Consider the following 25,983-nt stretch of genomic DNA (forward strand, 5'->3'; position numbering starts at 1 on the left):
CACTCCAACGGAAATCAAATCAAAGGATTTGATTTCCCAAAGAAAAAAAAAATGGCAGAACAGTGAGAGAACAGGAAGTGTAGCCTGGTTGAAGAATCGTCCTTATTTATAGTGATAGCTTGACTGCCAAAACATATACTAAAACTGCTCCGGGTAGGCTCAAGGACAGAATTTTTTTTCCAGGAAATAAGCTGTTTTGTTCATCTTTCTTTTAAATGGGTAGTTAAAATAAACTGTCTATTTATTTCATGATAAGTACATGATAAGTACTGACTAGAGGTAGGATTTTTTTGGCTACAAGGTTGCACACTAACTCTGCCTTCACAAAGGGACGTATGAAAAATAATTTACCATGAAAAAGGGACAAAATGTAAATTAATTTTTAGGTTTTAGGCAGCAGATGTGGTGGGGGGTTTTTTTGTTTGTGTTTTTTTAAATGTCTGGCGAGTTCTCAGTACTTAGTTCTTATGCATATAACCCCGCAAACAATAATGTTTTGCCTGTGCCTGCGTAACCTGGGTTCGGTGGACTCATGAGCGTTGGCTGACGGGCTTGAGGATCCAGACTTTGACATGAAGCCGTAACTTTAGCACTGAACAGACGATCGCTAGTTTCCCCTAGTGAGGTCCATCCCTTGTGTGTTCTCCATCAATGTTACTGTTTCGCCAACGCTCAGCCGCCTTCCAGCCATCTGCTCCTCACACCTCATTCCTTTTTCTCTCACCCTGTCCTCCATCATGCCTTCCCTCTCTGAGGATCAAAGTAACACAGAGTGGGTGGACAGATCCATCGGGCTCTTCATCCATCTACTTGTATAAGGATAACGGGGAGGGGGGCACGGCCACTGTTGGTCTTTTGGGGGTTTCTAATTTGCATTGCTGGCTTACAGTAACACACCTGATTCCCTTTACGTATGTAAAGCTGTGTAACTCGTCTGTTGCTACAGAGTCCACCACGGCCCAGCCAAGCAGGACCATAAAAAGCACAAACGTCCCTGGTTAATTAGCAGGGCACACTCTCAGTGAACTGGCTGGAATAAAGCTGTAAGCCTACTAGAGACTAGAGTTATTATGTACCCTCCTGAGTCATCCTCTCTTCTATCCACAATCACTGAGAAAAAAAGGGAGCTTTTTTAACCATTCACCTGCTGAATGTACATGCAAATACATAGCTTATGTGGAGACATTACCCACACATCACAAGTGAAGCACTTGACAGATGTTTAGTCACACACACACACGCGCGCGCGCACACCATGGATGGAGACATGGTAGACTGATGAAAAGCACACAGATAAATGTGCAGGAGAGACACTCCCACAGCGAGCGCTATGACATACACACTTATATGTGAAAGCCACATATATTTGATTCAGTGTATATAGTCGCATGCATTCTCACATCAAGAAAAAAGCACGCACACACACAACCATGCAGAGAAATGAGCGCTTTTCCCACATTAGAGGAAAAAAAGAAAAAAAAAAAAAACACTCTTTCAATTTACTGACTTTCCCAGTACAGTAAAAATACCACACGTCTCTAATGATACAGTGAGATACATTGAAAAAATGATATGGGATGTGACAATGGCGTTTTTAAAGCAACAGAAATGTATGGGAAGTCCTGGTGAATTAAAAATATCTGCTTACAGAAATCATGACTCAAAGAGAATGAAATACACCCACACTGTCTGACTGAAATGCATCAATATGTGCTCTCTTTCATGCACTAACACACACACACAAACACACACAGACACACACACAGCGTTCAAAAACGCACGGGAGGAAGACACAGAAATAAACATGCTGCATAGTCTCCATTCAATAGCCACTTCTGTACCACGGATATACACATGCATAGGAACAATACAGATTTAAGACGCACACGCACATATTCGCACACGCACACTCAAAGACGCACACACACAGAATACACAGCTTATTAGTCTGTCTTTGAAAAGGCACGGCCTCTCAATAGCATCATCTACCTCTCCCCTCTCTCCATTGTCCTCTCCTCACATCCATAGCCAGCCAATGAATGAGGAAACAGCCGCTACCTGTAAATGAACCACACGCTCCTGTTTCTGGGGCCCAGTGACGGCCACGAAGAAGAGAGGGAGAGAGAGAAATCTCTCTCTCCGCAACCCCCCATTGCCATGTCCCCCCCTCCTCTCTCGCGCGCTCTCCACCACCTCCTCCTCCCTCCTCCTCCTGCCTCCCTCCTCCCGGTCTTCCAGCGAGAGCTCAGCCGGAGAGAGCCGCGAGAGTCGAGGAGAGAGCGAGCGAGAGAGGTGGGGGATGAGAAGGGAGAGAGAGCGCGATGATCTGCACCCTGTGCACTTCAGACAAGAGAAAGACAATGTGTAAGAAAGATGGGGAGAGAGGAAGAGAGGACCAGTGACTATCACAAAAGGGAGAGGATGTGTGTGTGTGTGTGTGTGTGTGTGTGTGTGTGTGTGTGTGTGTGTGTGTGTGTGTGTGCGTGCGTGTGTGTGTGTGTGTGTGTGTGTGTGCGTGCTGGTGGATGGCAAGAAGAGGGTTTGGTTTTTAAATAGGGGGAGACGGAGAGCTGGGTTTGTGGGGAGGGGATGCGGGGGATGGGTACAAATGTGAGGCAACACCGGGGAGAGACAGCGCTTGCATTTTCACATCCACTAACTGGTAAATCACAGATATGCTAACAGCTGATTCCCACCCTGGATTTGATCTTGCACACATTTGCCAACTTTGCTCTCACTCCCTCCTATCCTCTAAAACCGAGCTGTCATCACCACACAGGCTAACAAACACTCTCCCTCTCTCCATCTCTCTCTGAAATAGTAATTGACATTCTCCCAAATGCCCAGCTGCAGTGACAGAACATGCTCCGGATCACCTTGCTCTTAATTGAGCACCACTTCACCACAGCTCTGCAATTACGCTTAACCAACTTAGCATAGGTAATGTAACCCCAGTGGCTGCTATTTCCATTTGGAACACAAGCGCATCTGAATTAAAGCGAATGCCTCCTTTTTTTTTGAATGACACTGAAATCTGCTCAGCACAAGGGCAATGTCAGCTGTAATGCGTTAGCAGCTATAAAACCCCGAGACGGGGGACCAGTGAGTCCTTCTCGCTGTAGCCCAGGGATCTAACCAGCACTTGGTGCTTCAGCCTCCTCATGACTCATCAGCAGAATGATGTATGTACACTCAAAGACGTAGGCATTTTCACATTCACATGCACACCAACTCTAAGCAAACATACACAGCTTCACAACACACACCCTTCGATGCCAAGGGATGAGGTTGCTGCTTCAGAAGAAACTCTTCCTTTATTACAGCGTTGTTGCTCTCAGTGAATGTGAGCAACAAGAGTATGTGGATGGAAGAATCAAAGAGACAAACGCATTTGTGTCGTGGAGTTAAAAAGGGGCAGAGCTAAAAAATGACACGGCTGCTCTTTGTTCTTTTTAAGCGTTGACGCGTTCACATAGCACAATAGAGAACAAGTGCTGTGCAGGATCGGCAGAAAACTGCCGAGAACTCACACACACAGACGCGCACACATTAAACACACAGCATGCAGGAAGACTGAAAGCACAGCAGGGGAAACAAGTGTGCACACATGCTTCGTGCATAAGAACCTCCCTTTAACTATAAAACAGCATTGTGATGACTGTTTCAATCACCTAGACCGGCCTCACAGTCTTGCCTTGCAACAGTTTGCTTGCTGCCCACACTGAAGTGGCAATCCACAACTAGAGTCACGTCGGAGGCTGTAGCCAATCAGGATTAGATTAATATTATTTTATTAATTTTTTTTTTTCTGTTTCCTAAAACCAGCATGCACTTTGTGGGAGGTTGGGGACAGCTCAGAATAAACACTATCAACTTGAAATTTACAGCACTTTAGACTTTAAAGTGGACATATTATGCATTTTGTTATTTTCTGTCATATAAAAACTCTTACAATGACTGATGCTCACATTAAGTATGACCCAAGATCTAAAAATAAGGTCAGCATACAAAATATGGACAACAGCATCAGGCCACACCTGTTAATCTTTGAACTCAGGTGATTTCATTGGTGTTGCCACACCAAGCCACACAGTCTGCTGAATTTGAGTGTGCATTTCAGAACCACAGCTACGTAAATTTGTAGACCGGGGTCACCGAGTGCTGACACGCATATGCTGTAACTGCATTATAACTGCAGAGTACCAAACCTTCTCTTGCATGAACATAGGCACATCAGTCTACCCTTGGAGCTTCGTAGCATGGGTTTCCATGGCTAAGCAGCTCCTGTAGGTGTAATCTGCAGGTCACTTTTTCCATATAACATATTTGCTGTGATCCACATGAGCCAAAAGCTCTGACTTCAGACTGCTCTACTCCTCTGTGTTATAAAGTTTTTCTCTACTCTTGGATCTAGATTAGATCATTGAGATCAGAAAACCCCAATATGGTCATCTCAGGCACACAGCTCTGGCTCTGAGCACAAAAGTGTCACCCACCCACTTTCTTTTGCAGCAAATCAGAAGAAAGTTGGCTCAAGGATAGAAAGCTCAAAAAGGCCTTAAAGGAGCTTGTTTGAGATAATGGATGAATTGAGGTGCTGGAACAAGACCCAGAATAGGATAAATATGGATTATTTTGAGCTTTGAATCAAGCAAAGCTACTCTAGTAGCATCCAAGAATAAAAGGATAGTGTAATCCAGATTAAACACCACAATTTGATTTTAAGACTTGATTTCCTGATAGATTAAAGCACTTTCCACCTCATCTCGCTTAGCAACTACTACCCTTTTTGCACAGCATATGAAAGTCACAGCAGCATTTTTTTGTACCTGGGGCCATCAGTGCCATCATAGGCTCCAACGGTGACGTTACGGAAGAGCTTCCTCTTGGCTTTCTCGCTGCGCGTCTCTGCAAGGAAGGCACATGCAGGCAAAACATATGTCCAATTCAAACATTCAGCTACCGTCACGACACCTTCTCTGTCTTTGTGCTGAAGTGTTGTGTCGTCAGCAGTCAAATGCATTTACACCCTGTTTTTGTCTCTTCAGCGTGGCATATGGTTTGCTTCTTGTGTGAGCAGCTGTGAAAATAGAAGACAAGTGAATAACTCTGCTGCACATGCATGTAGCACTGGTTGTTACCGAAAGCACCAACTACTGAACATGAGTGTGACATGTGGGTGTTACAACAGTTTAAAAGATAATTCCAGCCTAAGGAAATATGCAACCCGTTTTCCAGCTTGTCCCTTCACTAATCCATGTACTATATGTGCGTGTGTGTGTCTTGTTAACCCACCTTTTGACATACTTAACATGAATGAGTAATTGCCTTCTCCCATCAGGCACAGCACTGCTGTATGTTAGCTTTACAATCAGTCTCCAGAACATTCAATTTGGTGCTTATCTCACCTGGTCGATTGTCTTTGATGGGAGCCGCTACCTCTTGCACACAGTCCGAAGGAAACCAGCCAGTGCGTCCTTTCACTGTTCCCTCCCAATATCCACCCTCTCCTACACTTAACACTGAAACAAAAGGACAGAAATATTTATAGAACTGTTCAGAAAATTCATCCTTAAATATGCTCTTACTCAACTTTAGCTATTGTTTTTTTAATCATAGCATTGTACAGTCCACTGACAGTAGCTAAGAACATTTTTGTTGTGATGAACTGGGATGCTGATCCTTCTCATCTACATCTCAGTAAACTATATCGCAGCAGTATGACTAGAAATTTATATAACAAAGAATTATCTAGGACTCAAATATTGCCTGGTTAAACAATAACATGACACGATTCCACTAGTTAGCTTCTTTCAGCAGAGTATAAATTGTTCAACATGTGAAAATTCTGGGCTTCTCTCACCTTTGACTTTGTCCCCCTTGTTCAGCGACAGCTCTCGGTCTCCACTGGCAGAGTGGGCACGAGTGGCCACGTACACTCGTCCTGGAACTGCGCTGTACATGCGCTTCATCTGACCCCCGCCGCCGCCCGCCGAGGTCGCACTGCAGAGAGAGAAGTGCAGAGAGTGCATTAGAAAACCAAGAGATAAGACTGAGTGGCACACTGTGGAAAAACAAATGAGACAACATACAGCCTGTCAGGCCACATCAGAGACAGCTGACTCATGCTAATCTGTCATACCAACAGTAAGATTTTTATCTGTGCTGGTGTATTTACACAACAGCGTCTAGTATTTAGCATGACAGGTGCATACTGTAGAAAGTTCTGACAATTTCAGTCAACAAAACCAGATCCCTCCCTTCATTTTACACAAAACTAATGATATTAGTTATATATATAGTTTGTCTAACATTTAACTTCATAAATTTCTGTCACTATATTTCAGAATTTGAGACATCACATGCATCAAGTACTATTAATTTTTTCTTATCACCAGGGATTTATTCTTTCATTTTTGTCCAGTGGTTGAGTCACTGCTTTGGATTCCATCCATCCATCCATCCATCCATCCATCCATCCATCCATCCATCCATCCATCCATCCATCCTCTTCCACTTATCCAATTCAGGGTCATGCTGGAGCCTATCTCAGCTGCCATAGGACAAGAGGCAGGGTACAGCCTGGATAGGTCACCAGTCTGGCAGGGCTCATTATCACACCAGTTTATGATATTGGTCATTACTGCGCTGTACTGCAGTACTATTTTGCTGGTCAGTAACCAGCAAAATACATTCAGTTCTAATGGGATGCTGCTGCACTTATTTTTAGTTCTAACACACAAATCAAACAAGAGTACAAACCTCCGCCAAGACAGCTCACTCTCTGGGCAGTATTCACTTTTAAGGGAATGAAATTTTAATTTGCATCTATTCATTTTGTTTTTTAAACATACTTTAAGTAGTTTTTAGTGCAATAAAAATCACAAGGAGACGTTGTATTATACTACAGTATGTCTGTGTAGGTTCTGAGTGATTCAGGACATGGTAGAAATATTTCTAACTAACTAGGGAGCTCATTGTCTTTCTCTTGACAATACCTTCTTTAAAGATATGACACATTTTGAGGTCAACTTGAAAGAATGTGAAGTGTAAATGTGAGATGTGATATTCCTAAATGTTGTTAGTACAAACAAAGGCAGTAGAATCTGAAGCACAGTTTTAAAGATAAAAAACATTTTATGAAACTTTGACCTTATTTGACCTTAAAGAAGAGGTCAGAAGTTTGAAGTAAAGTGATATTTAGAATCCCTATTTGTCTATGTTGTCAATACAAACAATGGAAGTAGGACACATAATTTATAATAGCTCTATATGGCATTATTATCACTTTGATCTTCAGATCAATCTATTGACCTTGAAAGAGAGGTCGGAGGTCAAATGTAACATGATATTTTAAATCTTTATATGTTACTTTTGGTATGTTGACAATACACATTTATTATATTAGAACGATAGTTTCTAAGTTTTAAGGCTTTTTATCCACTTTGTTTTTTACCTTGAAGACTTTGGTGGATGTAAGCGAAATTATAATGAATTGTAACGTGACCCCACTCTACATCCCTACAAAGTTTGATCATAATTCATACAAAATGTTTCGCTTTATTGTGTTTACAGACGGAAAAAAATGACACGCACGCAATGCTACCAAAGCCATAACCTCTTTAGTGGGGTAAATATAGACAATAGTAAATATGCACACATTAACATCATGAGATTGTTAGTTTCTTTTATAGTTGCTAACCATAACATAAAGAACTTGTGTGCCTATCTAAGTCTTTTTTGTGTATAATTCTTATTATTTATTGTTACATTTTTAAACCTTTTTTTTATGGTAAAGTGAATGTATCCTAAATGTCTTTTGTTTACACAAAAATGTCCATTTATACCACATATAAACAAATGTGACCTTCTTGCAATTGCAAATAGTAAACGGTATGCATCTGAGACATAAATAGTAATTTCTTTGCATGCAGCTAATGATAATTGGAGATGACTGACTTCCTGCTGTTGGATGGCCTGAAAGGACCTAGTCAGATTAAGATCCCAGCAGGCTTCTTTACCCCTGTCTGCCTCGTGGCTGCCTGTGCCTCTCTTCTGTGTCACTTTGGCCTCCTCTCCCTCTGGAGGGCGAACGGGTACGAGTTCTGGGGCTGCTGGAGCTTCGCATACCCACTGAGGCCCTGCGATGGCCCTGCAAAAAACAGCCCCACGGAGAACGTCAGTATTGAATTTCCCCTTGGGGATTAATAAAGTATCTATCTATCTATCTATCTAGTATTGATCATTTCAGATGAAGAGAATAATCAAGCGAGATACGATTACAAAAGATCAAAACATGGACATCCACCTAATGCTGGACAGTACCTGTCCTGGGTTGGGATTGGTCGCAGCCTTGTTGGGCAGGGCCAGAGGGTCAGACTGGGTCATGGTGTTATCGCTATTGGCACGCAGTAGGGGGTGGGAATGAAGCAAAGGGAGGGGCAGTGTGTGGGAACTTTCTTTTCGCTTTGGAACAAACTTTGGTGACTCCAAAAACGGCACTGAAGACATGGCATGATGCAGAGGTTTGGTGTGACGGTACAGGTGAATATGTGAGGTGTGACAGGATGAAAGGGAGGGAGAAAACAGGTACATTGTTAGGGGAAGGAGATTATATATTTGGGAAAGAGCAAGGCAGACAGGTGTTGGGAAGTGACGCTTGAAAGTCCCTGCAGAAGAAAGAGTTGCCAGGGAAGCTTACCTATATCAGAGTCTTTGTGGTTTTTGATGATTTCCCCGAGTTCAAAATGACCAGACAAAACAGCTAGCTGCAAACAATGAAGACAAACTGAAATATTATTTGTTCCAGCAGGTCAAAGCTGCTCTACAAATGCAATTTCACTCTGCAGACGTGATAATAAAAAAAAAGCAAAACATGTTCCTCAAAACTCTGGATTATTTTTTAAAACATTTACCTGAAACGGGGTCTGACCATGCTTGTTCTTTGCCTCCTTATTCGCCCCCCTGTACAGAAGAACACGGACGCAGCTTTCCTGATGATTCAGAGAGGAAAAGGAATCGGTTAACATCTGTAGAAGAAATAACAGTAAACATTATGGTAATAATAGTTTAATAAGGGATCTTTTTGCCATACTTGCCTTGTTGTACAGGGCAGAAATGTGAAGCGCAGTGTTCCCTGAGGCATTTTGAGAAGTGGTGTCTGCCCCATAAAACAGCAGATGCTCCAAGTGCTGTGCAAAGCCATTCTGGCAAGCCTTTTAATGTCAAGAGTATAATAGAAATATCCACAGTATTATAAAGTATAGAAGGACACAAGTTGAACTAAAGAGAATGCTTTCAAATGGGATAAGGAGAGGATGGTGCAAGAGAGATTCGAAAAATAGGGGAAGGGGAAATCTTGTGTCATACAGTACTCTAACAGAAAACAAAGAGGTGAGAGCAAATTACAATTCGCCACAGTGGAAAAGAAAGGGAACAAAAGCCATTAAAACGACAGAAATGAGCCTTCAGCAGCCTGAGAGGTTCCCTCATATTTTTCTGCAGGGATTAAAATATCACAAGATACGTACAAAGTAAAGAAAACACAGAGCACGGCAAAACCAAAATAAAATACCATGACAACCGGCTCGCAGTGCAAACACAAATTTCCCAGAATGTCACAGAGACATAATGTAGGCAATGCACACATATCTACGCCGAGAGAAAGAGCTAAGATACAATGCTCTTTCTGCACTGGACTCATCTCAAGATGAGCAAGACGTGAACAGGTTCGAGGAAACAGTGTGGTCACCTCATTCCCTTTTGGTTTATTTACGTAATAGTCACAGCATGGCTCTCTGTTAGGGATGAAGGGATGGTGGGATGAAGGGTACCTTATGTATTTCTTCCATTCCAAACTCCTCTTCATCCCTGTGCTATGGAGAGAGAGAAGGAGGGGAGGAAGGAGAGAGAATGGAGAGACGAGTGAGGAAGGCAGGGAGGAGAGAGGTGTGAGAAAACGCTGAGAGACACTGAAGGTGATGGTGGATCGCATCAGTCACATAGATAAGAAAGGGAAATGTTGGTGCATTGCTTAAGTTAACATGAAGGAGACAGAAACCAGACGTGATTTAACTATGATGAAACAGACATGATGAAAACTATGAATCGTGGGAATCTGCAAAGAGGCGCACAGAGTGATTGATTTGCATTTGTAGCTGATTAGAAATCTAAGCTTACCTGATGGGATTCGTCCCAGCCGTTCTCGTCCCTTGTGCCCAGCTTTGCCCTGTAATAGAGCAAGGTCTCACAGCAGGAAGTGTCACCCCCTGTCAGCACAGTGTGGTACAGCGGGGTCAGGCCACAGCGGTCTTTGTAGTCTGGAGATGCTCCGAGGGACAAGAGAGCCTGGCAAGTTGACACACGGAGGGCAAAGAACAAGGATTATTTTAACCAAGTGTGTATGAATGTGTAGAGTAGTAAAATATCACACAGGCTTAATAGAAAAACACTAATGATTTTCTTCACAGCGATTATTAAATCAAATACTAAAAGAATGCAACAGGAATATGAAATGTTACAGTTTAGTTTCTTATATAAGTACATCACATGTACCACAAGTGCATGTGATACAAAGTTATTGCGATGAGTGGAGGTGGGGTGTATATGTGTGTGTATGGTGGAGGTGGTGTTGTCTATATAATAATAATAAAAAAAAAAAGAAAAGAGAAAGAAATGTTATCACAATTACACACATTACAAAACATTTGGTGTGTGACTAAACTGAGCTGAGGCAATTCTCAGAACTACAAAAGAGGAAAATTCTTGTAGTTTATTCAAAGAAAAGGACCAGCGCTCACAAGTGTACACTAACCAATAAGAATGCAAGAGACATAAAGCCAAGAGAAAACCACTTAGAAATTATTATCATGTGACCCACCTCTGTAATTATCTTCAAAGGTAACAGCCTGTTTCCATGGGGCGTTTATGCTATTTTGCTTTTATCCTTTAATTAGAATCATTATTCCGTTTTAATTTATTTTGTCCACACCACCCGCTCTACTTGAGTGTGTTTGTGCTCTGCATGTGTGTGACTTTAACTTTTTTAGCCCTTACCACCAGCCCAGCGTGATTGTGAGCCCTAACAGCTTTGTGCAGGGCCGTCATGCCGTCTCTGCTTCTGAAGTCCAAGTGAGCGCCGCCCTGAACCAGGATCCTGATGCCCTCCACCGACAGGCCAGACTGCATGGCCACAGTGAGGGGGGTTTCTGACCCACAGAGAAGGTGAGAATGAAAGTTCACCCTCGTATGCTCTTGATATTGCTAAATATTACAGGCAAAAGAATAAAGGTAAAACTGTCTTATTAGAAACTCACCTCCGGTGTCAGGGTCGTGAAAGTTCGGATCAAGACCTTTATCGAGGACTTTTACCATTTTGTCTATTGCTCCGGTCTGAATGTAATCCAGAAATTTCTTCAGACTGGCCTGAATGTAGGGAAAGATGTTGCTGAATGCAATTAAGCACAAACAACAATGTTCAAAAAACACACAAAAAAAGAAATACCTTTGTGCTGAGTTTAGCGAGAGCCTTTTCATCCAGATTGGTCTGTTTATAGACTCTGGTTTTGTACCTAAACTGAAGACCAGAAAACATAGCACACATGAAAATGAGGATAATAGTACTTCGCTGTTCAGTTTCTCGGTGACAGCCTACACTGGAGGATATAACAAAATGATTACAATTTGTGCTGTGAAACCGTAGTTCAGAGAAAGCACCATTATTCTTGTCAGATGTTGCTGAACGCTCGCTGTTTCCAGAGATCTGTTCTCCCACTCAGAGTCGCTAGAATGACTCCATAATTGGCTTCTTTAAAATATTTGAGTCGGATTTGTTTTTACGTTTTGGGAAAAGGCTAAAAATGGTTAAATCTTCAGCCTCACAATGTAATAAGTTGGATGTGATGTTTCAATTATGATAATTTAAGCGCAAGCAAAGTGATGCAAATGAGCGGTTTGCGTGCACAGCTTTAGAAAGGATCTAGGGAAGGGCTCAATTAAGTTAGATTAATGATTAATGGGGGCTTTTTTTCACAATGCGTTGGTTAAGGTTTGATTAATGACATTTAAAATAATAATAATATTAATGCAGTTTTCTTTAAATCACACTGACAAGATTAATTTATCATATAAGGTGATTTACATCTCAGGAACTGACAGACTGCACATTAGCCCCTCATTACACTGATTATATGCCCCACTGCATTATTCTAAGACTGGTTTATCACAGAGTAAAAGGGTCTGAACGCACTGCAAACTGCTCATTTTTTAATATTTTTTCTATTGTTTTCCACTGATGTTCTTGTGTTGAGGCAGAGTGTTAATGTGTTGTATTCTTAATGTCTCTATTTTGGCAGGAATAAAGATCAGAAGGAGAAAAAACATCAGCCTAAAATTTGTTCTTGAACAGATGAGACTAATGAGCACACTGTGTTTGGCTGGTTTTGCTTTTTTTACTTGGAAACCACCTGACTGGGTGTGTAGTCCTCACATCAGTGCGATAATATGACACCAAATCAATTAACAGCTGAGGAGCTTTGAGGTAAGAAATTTCTGTCTAGCAGCTGAGAGCTGAGCTGCACCTCGCAATATACCCCAGAAAACCAAACAAAGATGGGTTTAGCAGCCACAATACAAAAGCAATCAGCCCTAAAAGTCACAGTAAAACAACTGCAGCAGTGAGGAAATACAACAGGACCTAACAGGGTCCTGAAGCTGCTGCAGATTGTTGAATACTAGTCAAATTTACAGAAGCACAGATGTGATTCAGATTCAGTGAGTGTAGCTGCAAGTACCCCCCCCCCACCACCACCACCACCACCAAAAAGAAGATAACAGATCAGATAAATGTAGATGTACATAGAGGAACAAATCCTTTTTTAACTGATGCTTTTAATACATTCTGTTTGTTTCTACTTCCTTTAATATGACTTCCCTTACCATGACTCTAACTCACTCTGTCTTTACTTTAGTGTCAAAAACTCCTAAGCTCTATGCAGTCTGCTGTGGGGTGTGTGGAAAGTGGAGTTACAAGGCCTCATCAGTATGCAGACATGACCCCATCTCAAACTTTTTGAGAAATGTAAACATTTTTAACTTTTGAGCTAAAGAGGATACTCTTTCCAGCCCCGCCCAACTCAGTAGCACATACAGGAGCTGAGCCACCAGAGGGCACTGTGAGATAATTGTATTACAGCAGGAAACCTCAGATTCATGCTATCTCAGAACCCACTTACCAAAAAGCCAGGCAATACAATGTAATTAGCAGGTTACATAATGTACGTAATGCATTTAAATCCATCCAGTTTTGTAAGGATTTCATTTACGCAGTCCACTTACTGTGGGGAGCAGGGGGATTCTAATAAACACAATGCAATTTGGAGTTGTCTGCAATTAGAGACTTTCTTTACTCAGTTATGAGAAAAAAAAGTTTCAAAGTATCATACAGGATACTTCATTTCTCTACAGAAAGTACAAAACATTAAAAACATATCTGTATTTACGACTGCTTTTTTGATTGCTAGTTTTTAGCAAGATTATTCAAACCCCATAAAAGAATCTATACAACACCACTATAGAGTAATAACAAGTGCAGTTAGGTCACAACTTCTGTAACTTTAGCAGGAATTAGGGGAATCTGATATTTGATTACTTCCAGCGGAAGAAATACAAATACATCATCACTGTTCTGAGAAATGAAATGGTTTGCAGTACAACAATATATATGCAAAACTCAATAAATAAATATTAGATTTTACATCATTTTAAGAAAAAGAGAAACAAGTGCTGCTCTAAGGGAGCCTTGCACTGGGTCACAGCTGCCTTTCTTACCTCCAGGTATGGCACCCCTTTCTCAAAGGACTGTGAGTAGTCTCTCAGGGGTCTCTCCTCCTCCAGGAACTTGGCGTCCCGTCCCTCTCCAGCTGGCTGGAAGAGGCCGTAGTTGTAGACGTCCCATAGGGACTCACTGAGGGAGCAGATGATCTGCTGCTTAGCGTTCCACACTGTGCAGTCCTGATCAAACTGGAGACATCTCTGTCGAACAATGGACAGGGCAGGGGCGGGGTTAGAGGGCGATAGTACACCTGTACTGAGGTTGAAACAGTGGTTAAAAATATACAGGTTTTACAGCTTTTGTAGTGTACCTCTATCAAAACATTTTTTATGGATATTTTCCGAGCTTTGAGCACCAAGAACAACCTAGTGTTTCAAATCAGATGTTGATGAGCCCAGTTAGCTGTCTGTACCTTAGATAGCTTTACAGCTAAATAAGGACATATTTTCAGTTGTGGATCGCTAACTGCACTATAGTGCTGCAGTGTTTTCTGTAATTTACTAAATAAAGTCAGAGTCGTAAGGTCCTTTTTTATTTAAGAAATTTAGATACATGACCCAAACGTATTTAACTCAATGTATTATGCGTGTAGACATGGCTAAGACGACATGCTGAAGGCCAAACATCAGAATGGAGAAGAAAGGTGATTTATGGGACTTTGAACGTTATAATGTTGTTCGTGTGAGACGTGCTGGTCTGAGTATTTTTTAAACAACTCATTTAATGTGGGGATTTCCCACACAACCATCTCTGGGGTTTACAGAGACTGATGTTAGCAAGAGAAAATATCCTGTGAGTGAGCTGGCCAGTTCTCTACTTGAAAATGCCTTGTTGACACCAGAGGTCATGGTAAGACTTCCTCGAGCTGATAGGAAAGCAACAGTAATTCAATGAGGAGAGATCATTTGGAAGAACTGAACATGATTTCTTGAGATGGAGAAATTAATCTGGCGATTAGACTCAGATGACCCATCATGGCAGAACAGAATCCCAGTGGTGATAGGATTTAGGACAGGACCCCCGTAGTCTAGATGTTGGTGGTGATGAAGATGAAGACTGAGAGTGAGGTGGAGATGGAAACGAGGTGGGTTGCATGAATGAGAGTCTGAAAGGAAGAATGACGGAGCACTGAGATTTAAACCACGCAGAGTGGTGGCTGATTGACTCAAAGAAGGTAAATAAAAAGATGACTGGACTAGTGTAATGATGTAAGCACTGAGAGCGTGGGAAAGTGATGATGTATGGAACAGACTAGAAGCTGATCTTCCTTATTGAACTTACACATACGTTTTATCTCCAGTCAGCACTGGTTACAGCCGACATATGCAGAAGAGCATCTCTGAATGCACACCACATCAAACTTTCCAACAGAAGATTGTAAAAGCATTCCCTTGTTTAACGAGTCCCAATCAGTCCTGTCTTGTATTAGCTGTTAAGGTAATTGTGTGGAGAATATTTTCTCAGAGCACTTTGGGCCCCTTAGTAACAACCGAGCATTATTTAAACACCGCAGCCTGTCTGAGGTCCTTTTATGACCACAGGTACCTATTCTCCGATGGCTGTTTCCAGCAGGATAACACGTATCTCAAGCTACTTTCTTCAACATGACCCTGAGTTCACTCACTGTATTCAAATTGCCTCCAAAGTCAGGGGTGTGAAGCTGACAAATCTGCAGCAGCTGTGTGGTGCTATCATGTCAATATGGAGACCTAGATCTCTGATGAAGGTTTTAACCACTTTGTTGAATCTGAGCCAGGAAGAATTAAGGCAGTTCTGAAGGCTAAAAGGAGTTTGTGCAAGATGAATGTATGAGCGTGTGACACGTGCAAAATATGAAGGCATTACTTTTAATGAATCACCTGCCACATTCATGAATTATAAGATGACTCATTCTGTCCTTTTAGTCTGTGGTATCAGGTTATTTGGATCTATTTCACTTTCATTTTTACACCATATTTTTTGATTTTCTCTGCTAATAAAGAAGTAAAACTCACATGCATAGATAAATATTTTGCTATTCCCTCCTTGTCCAGTTTACTCCGTTATCCAGGAGAGGAGGAGCAAACTTTGTGGATACACCCAAAGGCTACAATTATAAAACACCTCGGATGTATTATGTGTGTGTGTGGATGTCCTAACAAGATTTCACTGTGATTGTTGCACTGTCCATTTCCTCATATTCTTCCATTTCTGTGCAGTTCCACAGGAAAGACATCTTTCTGGACCCGGAGCTAGAGCTGATTGGAAGCTTGAACAGCAGGAGAGCTGAGAGGTGCGAGAGATGTATGTATCCATACTATTGTTCCATTTCAGAGGGCTGTGAGTAAAACTGCACAGCTCAGCACACTTCCATGTCCCTTCTGCCCCCCTCGAGCCCGCACTCGGTTGCACTATTTGATAGTGTAGCAAACTCTATTGGCATGGCAACCAGTTCATTAGTGGAGGCAGGCACCCGTTGCCGTAGCAATGTCTTGGTGGTCCCTGGGAGGTTAACCACATGATAGGGATGAGCATGACTGTGTGTATGTGCATGCATATAAGTGAGCTATAAACTGTGTGTGTGTGTGTGTGTGTGTGTGTGTGCCTTCTTATGGGAGTGCACTTGTGCAGTGTAGTGGTTTTTCTTTTTTGTGTGTGTGTGTGTGTGTGTGTGTGTGTGTGTGTGTGTGTGTAAAACAGAGATAGAGTGGCTAATCCCTCTGAGTGAGGTCTAATGTAATGTATACTGTATATAACCGTGCTGCTTCTCTCCTCATCGTTTCTTCTTTAATGCAGTTTTCCTGAGATGTTTCTGGCAGTTTTTATTATTTAGATCTTCAGTGTGCGCTATTACAGCACATATTTTCCTCTCTTTTCATCATTTTTCCCCCTTCCTTCAGTCTGTCTAAGTAGCTCCTAATATTCAGCCCCTCTCTTTATCCCTTTTTAATTCTGTTCAATAATACTTCAGCTTCCAGGTTTGCAGTGCTGAGTGTTTGTCAGTGATGTGTGGATCTCGGTACGCTGCCTGTGGCTGATGGAAACCTGAGAACAGAGACGCCTTCCACATATTTCTTCCCTTCCACAGTCACTCACTTCCTCAGCTCTCCCAAAACTCATTAAAAACCTATTAAATAATTAGCAATTACTGTTGTATTGAGGGCAGATTAGCTGACATGTAGAACAGTCGGCATGTTCAGGGAGTTGAAAATGGAGAAAGGAGGATGGGGGAGGGGTTACAGTGGGGCACCCATTCTCACCTGGATATGGTGCGTGTGGGCCGGCCAATTCTCGCCTGCTGCCACCGTAAGGCTGAGAGCTGCTTCAAAGTGTGAAATGAGACTAACTTCAGTTTTGGAAACTAATTATGACCACCTGACCCAAGGCAGATGCTTGCATGGTGTTGTTGACTGAATATGTTTTCCCTTGCAGGGTGCTCAGCACAAGCTGAGCTCTGTGTGAGTTCCTATTTCCCTTTGGGACTCATCTCCGAGCCCCTGGGATAACTGGAATGGAAAAGCCTTGAAATTAGAGATGTGCTTGTACAGTTGAGCACACTGTTTGACTTATATAAAAAAAATGTATGCATCAAGTCACCCATGTGGTGTTTTCTGTGAATAATTTGAAACAGACAGAGTCAGCGACGCACCAGTATTATTTGACGTGTTTTAACTCAAAGGATGGAAAATGGCTGGGTTATAGAAGAGAAGCGGGAAGGGAGGTAAGCAAATCAAAAGACAGGGAGAAAACTGAAAAGCTTCTGAGTTTTAGGGGAGGTAATAGGGAAGGTGGTGACCAAAGCCCAGTGTTCAGCTCTCATTAAATGGCTGTTGTCCTTTTCTTTTTTTTTTAAATAGTCACAAATATAAAAAAGACTTTTTTGGAGCTTTTTGTCTGCAGTTGATCATAGCATCAGAATCAGAAACAGCAACATTAACTAAATGTGTACCTGCCTTAATGGTTTAAATAGCCTGAGATATTATTTTGGAATTTCTGTTTGTCACATTAAAGCTCTCTGTCTCTGAGGCAGTAATACCAGGGAGACTTGGCTTGAACTACTTCCTCATTTGGAAAGACCTCCAGTGCAGTGTGAGGGAGACTTCTTTCTTTTTCTTTTTTTTTTTGACAGGGAGAACTAAACTTTTAAACTGTTTGATTTGGACTGGGTTTGACAAGTTTTTTTCTTCAAAAAATTCTGCTTCAGCTACTTTATTCACTTTTAAATGATCAGTCAAGAAGCTCCAGGGACGGCTGTGCGGGCCTCCGCCTTTCATGAATTTCACACACACGTTATGAGCAGATGCACCTACTGTTTGTTTGATGTCGGGGATTCCAATGCGGAACACCATCATGGTCAAGTAAGTGTCCTCCAGTGGAGCCACTGTGGTCATGCTGCGCTCCATGAGGGCTCGTTTCTTTGCTGCCATGAAATACTGCTGCTTATTGGCAGCTTGATGATGTATCGGGGCTATATTGGGCATGTAAGGGACCCCCCGGTTGCCCTGATTGCTCGGCCTCAGCGGCCGATCTACTCTCTGTCGTCCGACCACAATGGCTGCTGGTTTCACCACCTCACCGCCTTTCCCTTCCCAGGATTGTCGTCCTCCTGTCATCTCCTTTTCCTCCAGATACTCTAGTCGTCCATTCTCCATGTCACGTTCACCTTCTTCTTTTCTGTTTTCTCTTCCCTGCTCCTCTTCCTCCTCCTCATCCTCCCCATCTTTGTCATCCTGACTGGGATAAAAGTGCTCATTATTTCCCAGCATCCTTTGCTGTGCAGAGGTCACTGCAGAGAGGGCTGAGTGATCTAGCTGTCATGGAGACAAAACATGGCTATCCCATGAGACTGGCTTCATCCTTAGAAACATGCTGTAGGAAAAAAAGGCAGAAAAGGGAGTAAATGTCGGTCATTTGACTCTTTTTGCTTTGATTGAGAGAGTGAACTTAGTAATGCTGGAATATGAGTAATTCAAGTACATAAAAGACACGTGCAGTAATAGAAAATCTAGCCACTGGCAATGCTAATAAGTCCACATGTGTGAAATAGCACAGAGCTGGTCCACATTTTCCATTTAGCCACTGGGAATGCATCTGGGAATAGCAGACTTATGAAAGACAGGCTAAATATAAACTCTGTGAATTTGCATCACAGGTTTTCTACAGGAGGGAGTGAGTTGGAGATGCGATCTAGCATCACACGAGGTCAAGATCATTGGTATTTTGTGACAAAGGAGGAGACCTATGTTTGAGGCGCAGCCCAGGGCTAACAGCTAAATGTGCGCTTCTTAAAGGAAAATTCCACCCTTGCACTCTGTTACTGTTAAATACAATTTAACTTGTTGACCTTGCGCTCTCTCTCATCCTTGACAGCCTGTTTTCATTCCCAAGGTGTCAAATGGAGCTGTTTTGACAAAGCTGGTGGCATTTCCAAATTTCACACAAGGTCTCCTGTGCCACGAAGTAACAGGTTTAGGCAACAGGGTGGCAGGTGTCTTATCTGGATGCTTATAAAGAGCCCCTTGGTGTCTGTTTGAAATCACAGGGTAAACATCATTTTCTAAACTTTACCTAATCGTAACCCTTAGTGCAGGATTTGACACCCTTGGATGCAAACGTGTTGACCTCCAGCATGTCTGCATGGTTCACCAACAGGATATGAAGGATAGGATGGCTGGCAGTATACTAAAGATTAAAAATGGTGTTTTTTAATAAGCATGAATCTGCACAACATCCAACATATTCTCATTGGACAGCTTTTAAGCTTTGCACATCAGACCATTATCAGACCGTGAGGGCTTGTTACAGGAATTGGGTTGTTTTCTCTTAATAGCTGTCTACGCCAGATTGAAGGGGGCTTCGGTTTTTACACAGCAAAGGTTTGTAAATAACTCAGTGAATCAGCAGCTTGTGGAAAGCCACATCTGAGTGTACTGACTGGATTTGCAGTTGTTGACATAGTTTTAAGAAAATGCCCAAATTATATTTACTTTTCCAGCTGAAAGAAATAGTCATGCTCCTTCATTAAAATAAAGGAAGCATTGTGGAGGAAGGGTTTTCTGGTCTAGTGAACTTTCAGTTTAGTTATTTGTGTACTGTACATATTCAATTCAATTTTATTTATACAGCGCCAAATTACAACCACAGTCACCTCAAGGCACTTTATATTGTAAGGTAGACCCTACAATAATACATACAGAGAAAAACCCAACAATCATATGCCCCCCTATGAGCAAGCACTTTGGCGACAGTGGGAAGGAAAAACTGCAATATGGCATTGCACCTCACAACTTTACATAGCATGGTAAAGAATACTTGGAGAATTGTATTCTTTCTTAAGAAAGCACTTCTTGGCACTTGGGAGGAGAAGCAGAATTTCAACAGGAACAAAGGAGGGAGAACCCACCTTCTTCCTTCATGAGTGCAGACGTAAAGTCAATGAAGAGTACCTTTCTCTCTGATCACTAACAGCTGTTTTAAAAAAAGTGTCTTAGGGTGGATTTTTGCTTTAAGCTTGTTCCATTGCATCTTCATGCTTCAGATTTGGCATACTGGTGCCTCCGTATGTTTTGTCCTGGTTTTTCTGTGGTGAAGTCTGGCTACAGGGCTTTGCCATCATGCAGATCTGGACCACTGCCAACAGCCGCCTTAATGATGGGGAGTGATGCGGGGAATCTCCCACTGTTTCATTTGCAGAGTGGTGCTCTGAATATCTTATGAGCTGAGTCTGACATGGATGGGAATCAGAATGCACAGATGGACAGATGGAGCACAACTCGAATCAGGACACAGATCTAACATCAATCAATCACAGATTACCAACATGCAGATAAGTCAGTCGGTTATTATTAGATTATGTAGAAAACGTGCTGATGAGGGTTAACGGGGCATTAAGTGATCTAGGACTTTTGACTTATCAACCTCTATTGGGGACCAAGGACATCGACAGGTGTCTGGCACAGCTTACAGTAGCCTGCAATGGACATAAACAATAATGCAGAGATGAAGAAGCCAGCCAAGAGCCGGACACCCAACAGGAATATTGATGAAGAGCATACTCACTTTTAAAACACTCTAACATGGATGCTGCTTTTGTAATTCCTGATTGTAACACAGTTTGAAGTGTTTATGTTTTTGCATTGTTTTGAACATTTTTGGAAAAACCACATATGTCTCCAGTAACAGGCAGGTGACAGAAGTTACATGTTGATGGCTGGTCAAGGTTAGAGTCAGGTGTTATGTACCATTTTGGATAAGAATTCGGGTTTTATTCTCTGTTTAAGAAAAGGCAAAATATATATATATAAAAGGTAGATGTAGCTTTCAAATTTAAAAAGTAAAGTCAGTGGGGATGTCTGCTTTCTTTCTAACAGTTGGCAGGGAATGACTCCTGGTTGGAATTCAATAGAGAAGATGACCCTGAGCTTCCTTCACTATGACCACAGTAATCACTTCCCTGATAAATTTATGTTCTCAGTCTCTTGTTAAAGTACGTAAAGCTAATTCCGTAAATGTTTGCTCCTATTAGTGTTCAGAAAAACAAAGTATATTTTTGACTGACAAATTGCAAATGAGCATGCAGCGTCTCTCTGTGTTGCAGTTTGGCACATCATGAAGTCTAGTTTTAAAAAAAAACTGAGGTGGTGTCAAAGCTAAAGGTCAGTGAGAGGCATGCAGACTACTGGGTTGCTAGTTTCAATTTTTAATATAATTTTTGGGCTTTTTAGCCTTCATTTACACAGGACGGCGGAGAGTAGATAGAAAAGCTGAGAGTAAAACATACAGCAAAGAGTTTTGTGTCTTATTCAGGCTTCTAAAATAGCCTTATGGTAAATGGTTTGACTGTTCAATATATATACTGGAATGCATGGCCATCTCTTATATACAGTCTATAAGTTTGAGACAACCGTTTTGTCTTGAAGAAAAAAAATTCCCAATTTTGATATGTTTATCTTTACACATTGGCGTTTAAGAGTTCAGAAAAAAAGAAGTCATAAAAATACATTTTTATACCTCCTTTATTTGAAGCACCTCCCTATGAGGGTCCTAATCCCCGGGTTGGTGATGACTGAATACAGATTAAGTTTGGTTTGGGATTAGAGAAATCGCTGTCTAATTCTTATAAAAGTGAGAGTTATAGAGAGAGATTGGCTCAGAAATATGATTTTCACAAATAGTTTCTTTCCATATAACAATGAAAAGTGACCACACTTTACACCGCTGCACTATGTGTGTATGATTGTTTTATTCTGTGGAACAATCCAGATATTATTTGATGGATGCTTCCAAACAATCAGTTTTTATGTGTCTATAGTGTTTGAAAGACTGAGTGGATATATGAGAAATGATCATCTCACTGGCCAAAGGAAAGTCTGCTGGTTGAGCATTTCTGAGCGAAAGCATAGCGCAGAGGGAAGCGGAGTGACCGTGGTCAATTCCCACAGACTCTCAGAGAGTGACAGGGTGGGTCCTTTCAGTGCAAATCCAATGTCTGTCAAAGCAAGTAAACGAAGGAAGATCGGAGGACAAAACCGAAGGATGGGTTTAGAAAAAAAGATGTAACAACTTTGATGAATCTGGGAAAACAAATAAGCACCAAAAGCAATAACAACAAGGGCTCTGGAGAAAGTGGCTCGGTGCCTATCAAGAACCAAAAGAGCTCTGCTACTGAATTATCAGTTACCTGAATCATTCAGGGCATATTTAACCACCTCTGGTCATTGTCATATGTGTGATTTACATGTGGCATCACATTTTAGGCTGAAAGCGTCTCTGATCAAAAGCTGACAAAGAACAGCGTGTTAACACTTGCAAGGTTTTAAAGATTAACACTATCATTCAAATACACCGTGAGGGAATAGAGGAGGCTGATTTATGAACAAAGTCTCATCAAATATTGAACAACACAATGCAAGATAAAGGAAGAAGGAGGACAGGCTGAGAGTAGGCAGGAGTCAACTACATGTTTGTAATTGGGATGTAAAAGCGAAAGGGGAATACACAAGGGGGAGAGACGGAGAGAGCTGCAGTTTGCATAAAGCAGAGTAATCAGATTGGGAGAGAACAGGGAGGCGGGATGGGGAGGGAGGGAATAAAAGAGGCTGGAAGAGGCGTGAGTGCGAAAGCCAAACACACACACAGTACCGACAGGCTAAAAACAGGAAACGATGAGCATTATGTAAAATGGATTAATAATATAACTGTGAAAAGTCTAATCACAAGTCCGAAAACTCTCCTCTTAGCCGTCACGGATGTCAAACTTGTCTCATCTTTGCGTCTTTGCCTTCTCCATCGTGTCACTCAACTCCTACACTCCTGCAACAACAATAGCTCAGTCAGTCTCCTTCTGCCGGCTGTTTCACTCTCCTGTCTATGTTGCTGGCCATCATCTCACATCTCGTCTTGACTTTTCTTCCTCTTGGGAGAAAAGTGGAGTAATAAGGAAATGAATTTCACCCCTCTGACAGAACAGTCTTTTTGTGCAAAACTCACAGTTCTCATTTCAGCCACTTACTTGAATTGTTCTTCAATATGACTTTTTTTCCTCTTTGTCCATAATTTGTACTGTTACCTATTTTGCTTCTAATTTCAGGAAGGAATTTAGATTTAATTTGAGGGGACTGTGGAGTAAGATGAGCCAGTGAGGAGGCCGATCCATCATCCGTATCCGAGCAGCCATATGTACTTTCTTTCTCCATTTGACACTTAATTTAGTTGAGATTTTTCTTTTTCATCTTGATGCATTTTCATAAAAGGAGAAACCTTAACAATGAACTAGACAGAAGTCATTTTTTATAGGAAACTTCTCAAAGCTTTTCTTGGCATTACAGCCACAAAACTGTGCAAATGCCTTTGAGCCACTCCTCATCATTTTGCCATGAAAATGGAAAATAGGTGCAATGATTTATTGACATAGAGCAAAAAAAAAGGTATCTACAATTCTAATGAGCATGAAAGTCAATATTTGGTATGATCATCTTTATTCTTCAACATAGCCTGAACTCTCTTAGGCAGTTTCCTTAAAATTTCTTAAAGTAGTCTTCAGGAATAGCTCCGGGAAGACATTCAAAGCACTTTTTTGGAGGTTGGCTGCCTTTTGTTCTGTTCCCACACTGCTTCAATAATGTTGAGATCTGATCTCTGGGGAGGCCAATCCATGACTCATATATGCTTTTACTGCTTTGGCAGTAAGTTTGGGATTATTGTCAAGTTAAAAAATGAAGCTGTGGTCAATCAAACTTGTTCCAGATGTTCATAATCTCATCAATTTAGAGAAGATCCAACACCACTGGCTGAAATACAGTCCCAAACCATGACAGAGCCTCCACTGTGTTTTACAGATGACTGTAAGCACTCACTGTTGTAGCTTTTCCTGATGCCCTGTCTACATCCTGACAATAATTTGAACTATAAATTTCCAATTTGGATTCATCACTCCATCAGACCTGTTTCCACTGGTCACTTCTTGTGTAATTTGGCACACCTCCGTCTCTTCTCCCGTTTCTCTTCCTTAACAGCGGCTTCTTGACAGCCATCCTTCCACTGAGACCATTTCTGATGAGGCTTCAGTGAACAGTAGATGGAACAAGTGAAGCGTCAGATGCATCTCTCAGGTCCTGTGTCCTCTGCCCTGCTGCTTTGCTGGATTTTTCCTCTTTCTTAAGGACATGACTTTCATATGTTGTTTATCAGCTAACGATAGTTTATTTTTTACACTTTTTTATTTTAGGCCTGTCACTTCTTCTTTTGTCCTCCTCTTGTCATGTTTCCTCTTATTTTAAGTGCCTGGATATGCCACATTTTCAACTAATAGCTCTCTGGAAATCACCTTGCTGGTACAAAAATACTATTTTATTCCTGCCAAACTGTATTATCTTTGGCATTTTTCTTAGATTCAGCAAAAGAAATGGGAACAAATGATGTGTTTTGCAACAAGCTGCTGGTAACAAAGCGTCTAAAGATACAATTTAAAATAGTTTCCTTGGTAAGTTCTCGGTTATGTGTGGATACAACACTGGTTATTGCCTTGAGTAAGGTGCCTTTTTTATGCTTGAATGATTCACAAGTCAGTTTTGAGAACGTGTTAAGAAACAAAGAAACATTACTTGGAAAATGGTTTAGGTACAAGGAGAGGACAGAAAGTGAGTGAAAAAGCAGCCAATGCCCAAAGACAAACTTTGAATGACCTGAAGAGCTATTGCTCGAGACCACTTTAAAGGGGCAAAGTCTGGATCTAACTGCAAAGATGAACATGTATGGCAAATTAGGCAGTAAGTATTCCCACCTACATGGTGTATTTACCGTCGATCTCATTTGAAAACAACATTTTAAATGATTACTCCTTCAGGAAGCTAAAGGGAGAGTGCTAGTTGCCCTGCTGCAGTGCTAAGTTAGCATGATCCAAAGAGAGTCACATTAAACAGCCCAGAACTGTTGTCTCAGTCTGACAGTGAGAGTAAACTGTGCTGAGACATGCTTATGATGAGCAAACAGCTGCGTGAAAACTGTGAACCTATCCATTAGCATCTAAACATACTGTATACTATGTAATGCTAAGCTAGCTCTTCCTAGAAATATTTTATCAGTGTCATGCAATCCTACAATTGCTCTAAATCATGATCTCCAGACTTTTAACATGCATGCAAGGTAAGAGCAGAAACGAAACACAGCTTAAGATTTCAGAAGTTGGTGAGTCTCTCTGCCCTTGGGACATCAGTACTGCAGCTTGATGATTAGACCCTATGAGAAGAGTATTTCCATAATTCTGGTCGGATGTGGGTCCAAAGACAGTAATGAAAGGTAGTAATGAAGAATCAGGAACTGATTAATCATGATAATGATGACAGAGATGGATGTCCTCCTTAGCCCCCTAGAGGACAAAAATGGATGGATGGAGAGGTTTACAGAGAAAGTTAATGGCTAACAGTCGTCCCTATTTATATCTGTCTCTTCTATGATATTCTTGTACATTTTGCTGTTTGGCAAAGTTGTAGTAATAACCTATTAATACCAAAACACCATGCATGTTTGGGTGAATAAGTCAGAGCCACGTTTTTGGCAACACCAGTTATAAAGGCTGCAGGAATCGTGTTTGTTGTGCTCAAAATTTGTCATCCCCACTGTAGTTTATTAGATTATACTACATCACCTTTTAGAAGATCTTCCTGTAAATGTCT

The 25,983-nt window shown here is 41.5% G+C and overlaps 1 protein-coding gene across 1 annotated transcript in view; it reads right to left on the bottom strand.

The window, feature by feature from the left end:
• LOC116319827 (SH3 and multiple ankyrin repeat domains protein 1-like) overlaps positions 1-25,983 on the bottom strand; it is a 47,269-nt gene that overhangs the window by 13,743 nt on the left and 7,543 nt on the right. Inside the window, exons 5-19 of the mRNA XM_039616448.1 lie at positions 18,121-18,679; positions 13,828-14,031; positions 11,504-11,575; positions 11,316-11,424; positions 11,056-11,207; positions 10,180-10,347; positions 9,834-9,875; positions 9,099-9,215; positions 8,916-8,993; positions 8,702-8,768; positions 8,326-8,501; positions 8,022-8,152; positions 5,864-6,003; positions 5,409-5,522; positions 4,830-4,908 (exon numbers count right to left, since the gene is read on the bottom strand). Of these exons, the coding sequence (XP_039472382.1) occupies positions 4,830-4,908; positions 5,409-5,522; positions 5,864-6,003; positions 8,022-8,152; positions 8,326-8,501; positions 8,702-8,768; positions 8,916-8,993; positions 9,099-9,215; positions 9,834-9,875; positions 10,180-10,347; positions 11,056-11,207; positions 11,316-11,424; positions 11,504-11,575; positions 13,828-14,031; positions 18,121-18,576 (2,105 nt within the window). The 5' untranslated portion in view covers positions 18,577-18,679. The remainder of the gene's footprint in view (positions 1-4,829; positions 4,909-5,408; positions 5,523-5,863; positions 6,004-8,021; positions 8,153-8,325; positions 8,502-8,701; positions 8,769-8,915; positions 8,994-9,098; positions 9,216-9,833; positions 9,876-10,179; positions 10,348-11,055; positions 11,208-11,315; positions 11,425-11,503; positions 11,576-13,827; positions 14,032-18,120; positions 18,680-25,983) is intronic.

Source organism: Oreochromis aureus, linkage group 8, assembly GCF_013358895.1.
Source record: "Oreochromis aureus strain Israel breed Guangdong linkage group 8, ZZ_aureus, whole genome shotgun sequence".
NCBI lineage: Eukaryota > Metazoa > Chordata > Actinopteri > Cichliformes > Cichlidae > Oreochromis > Oreochromis aureus.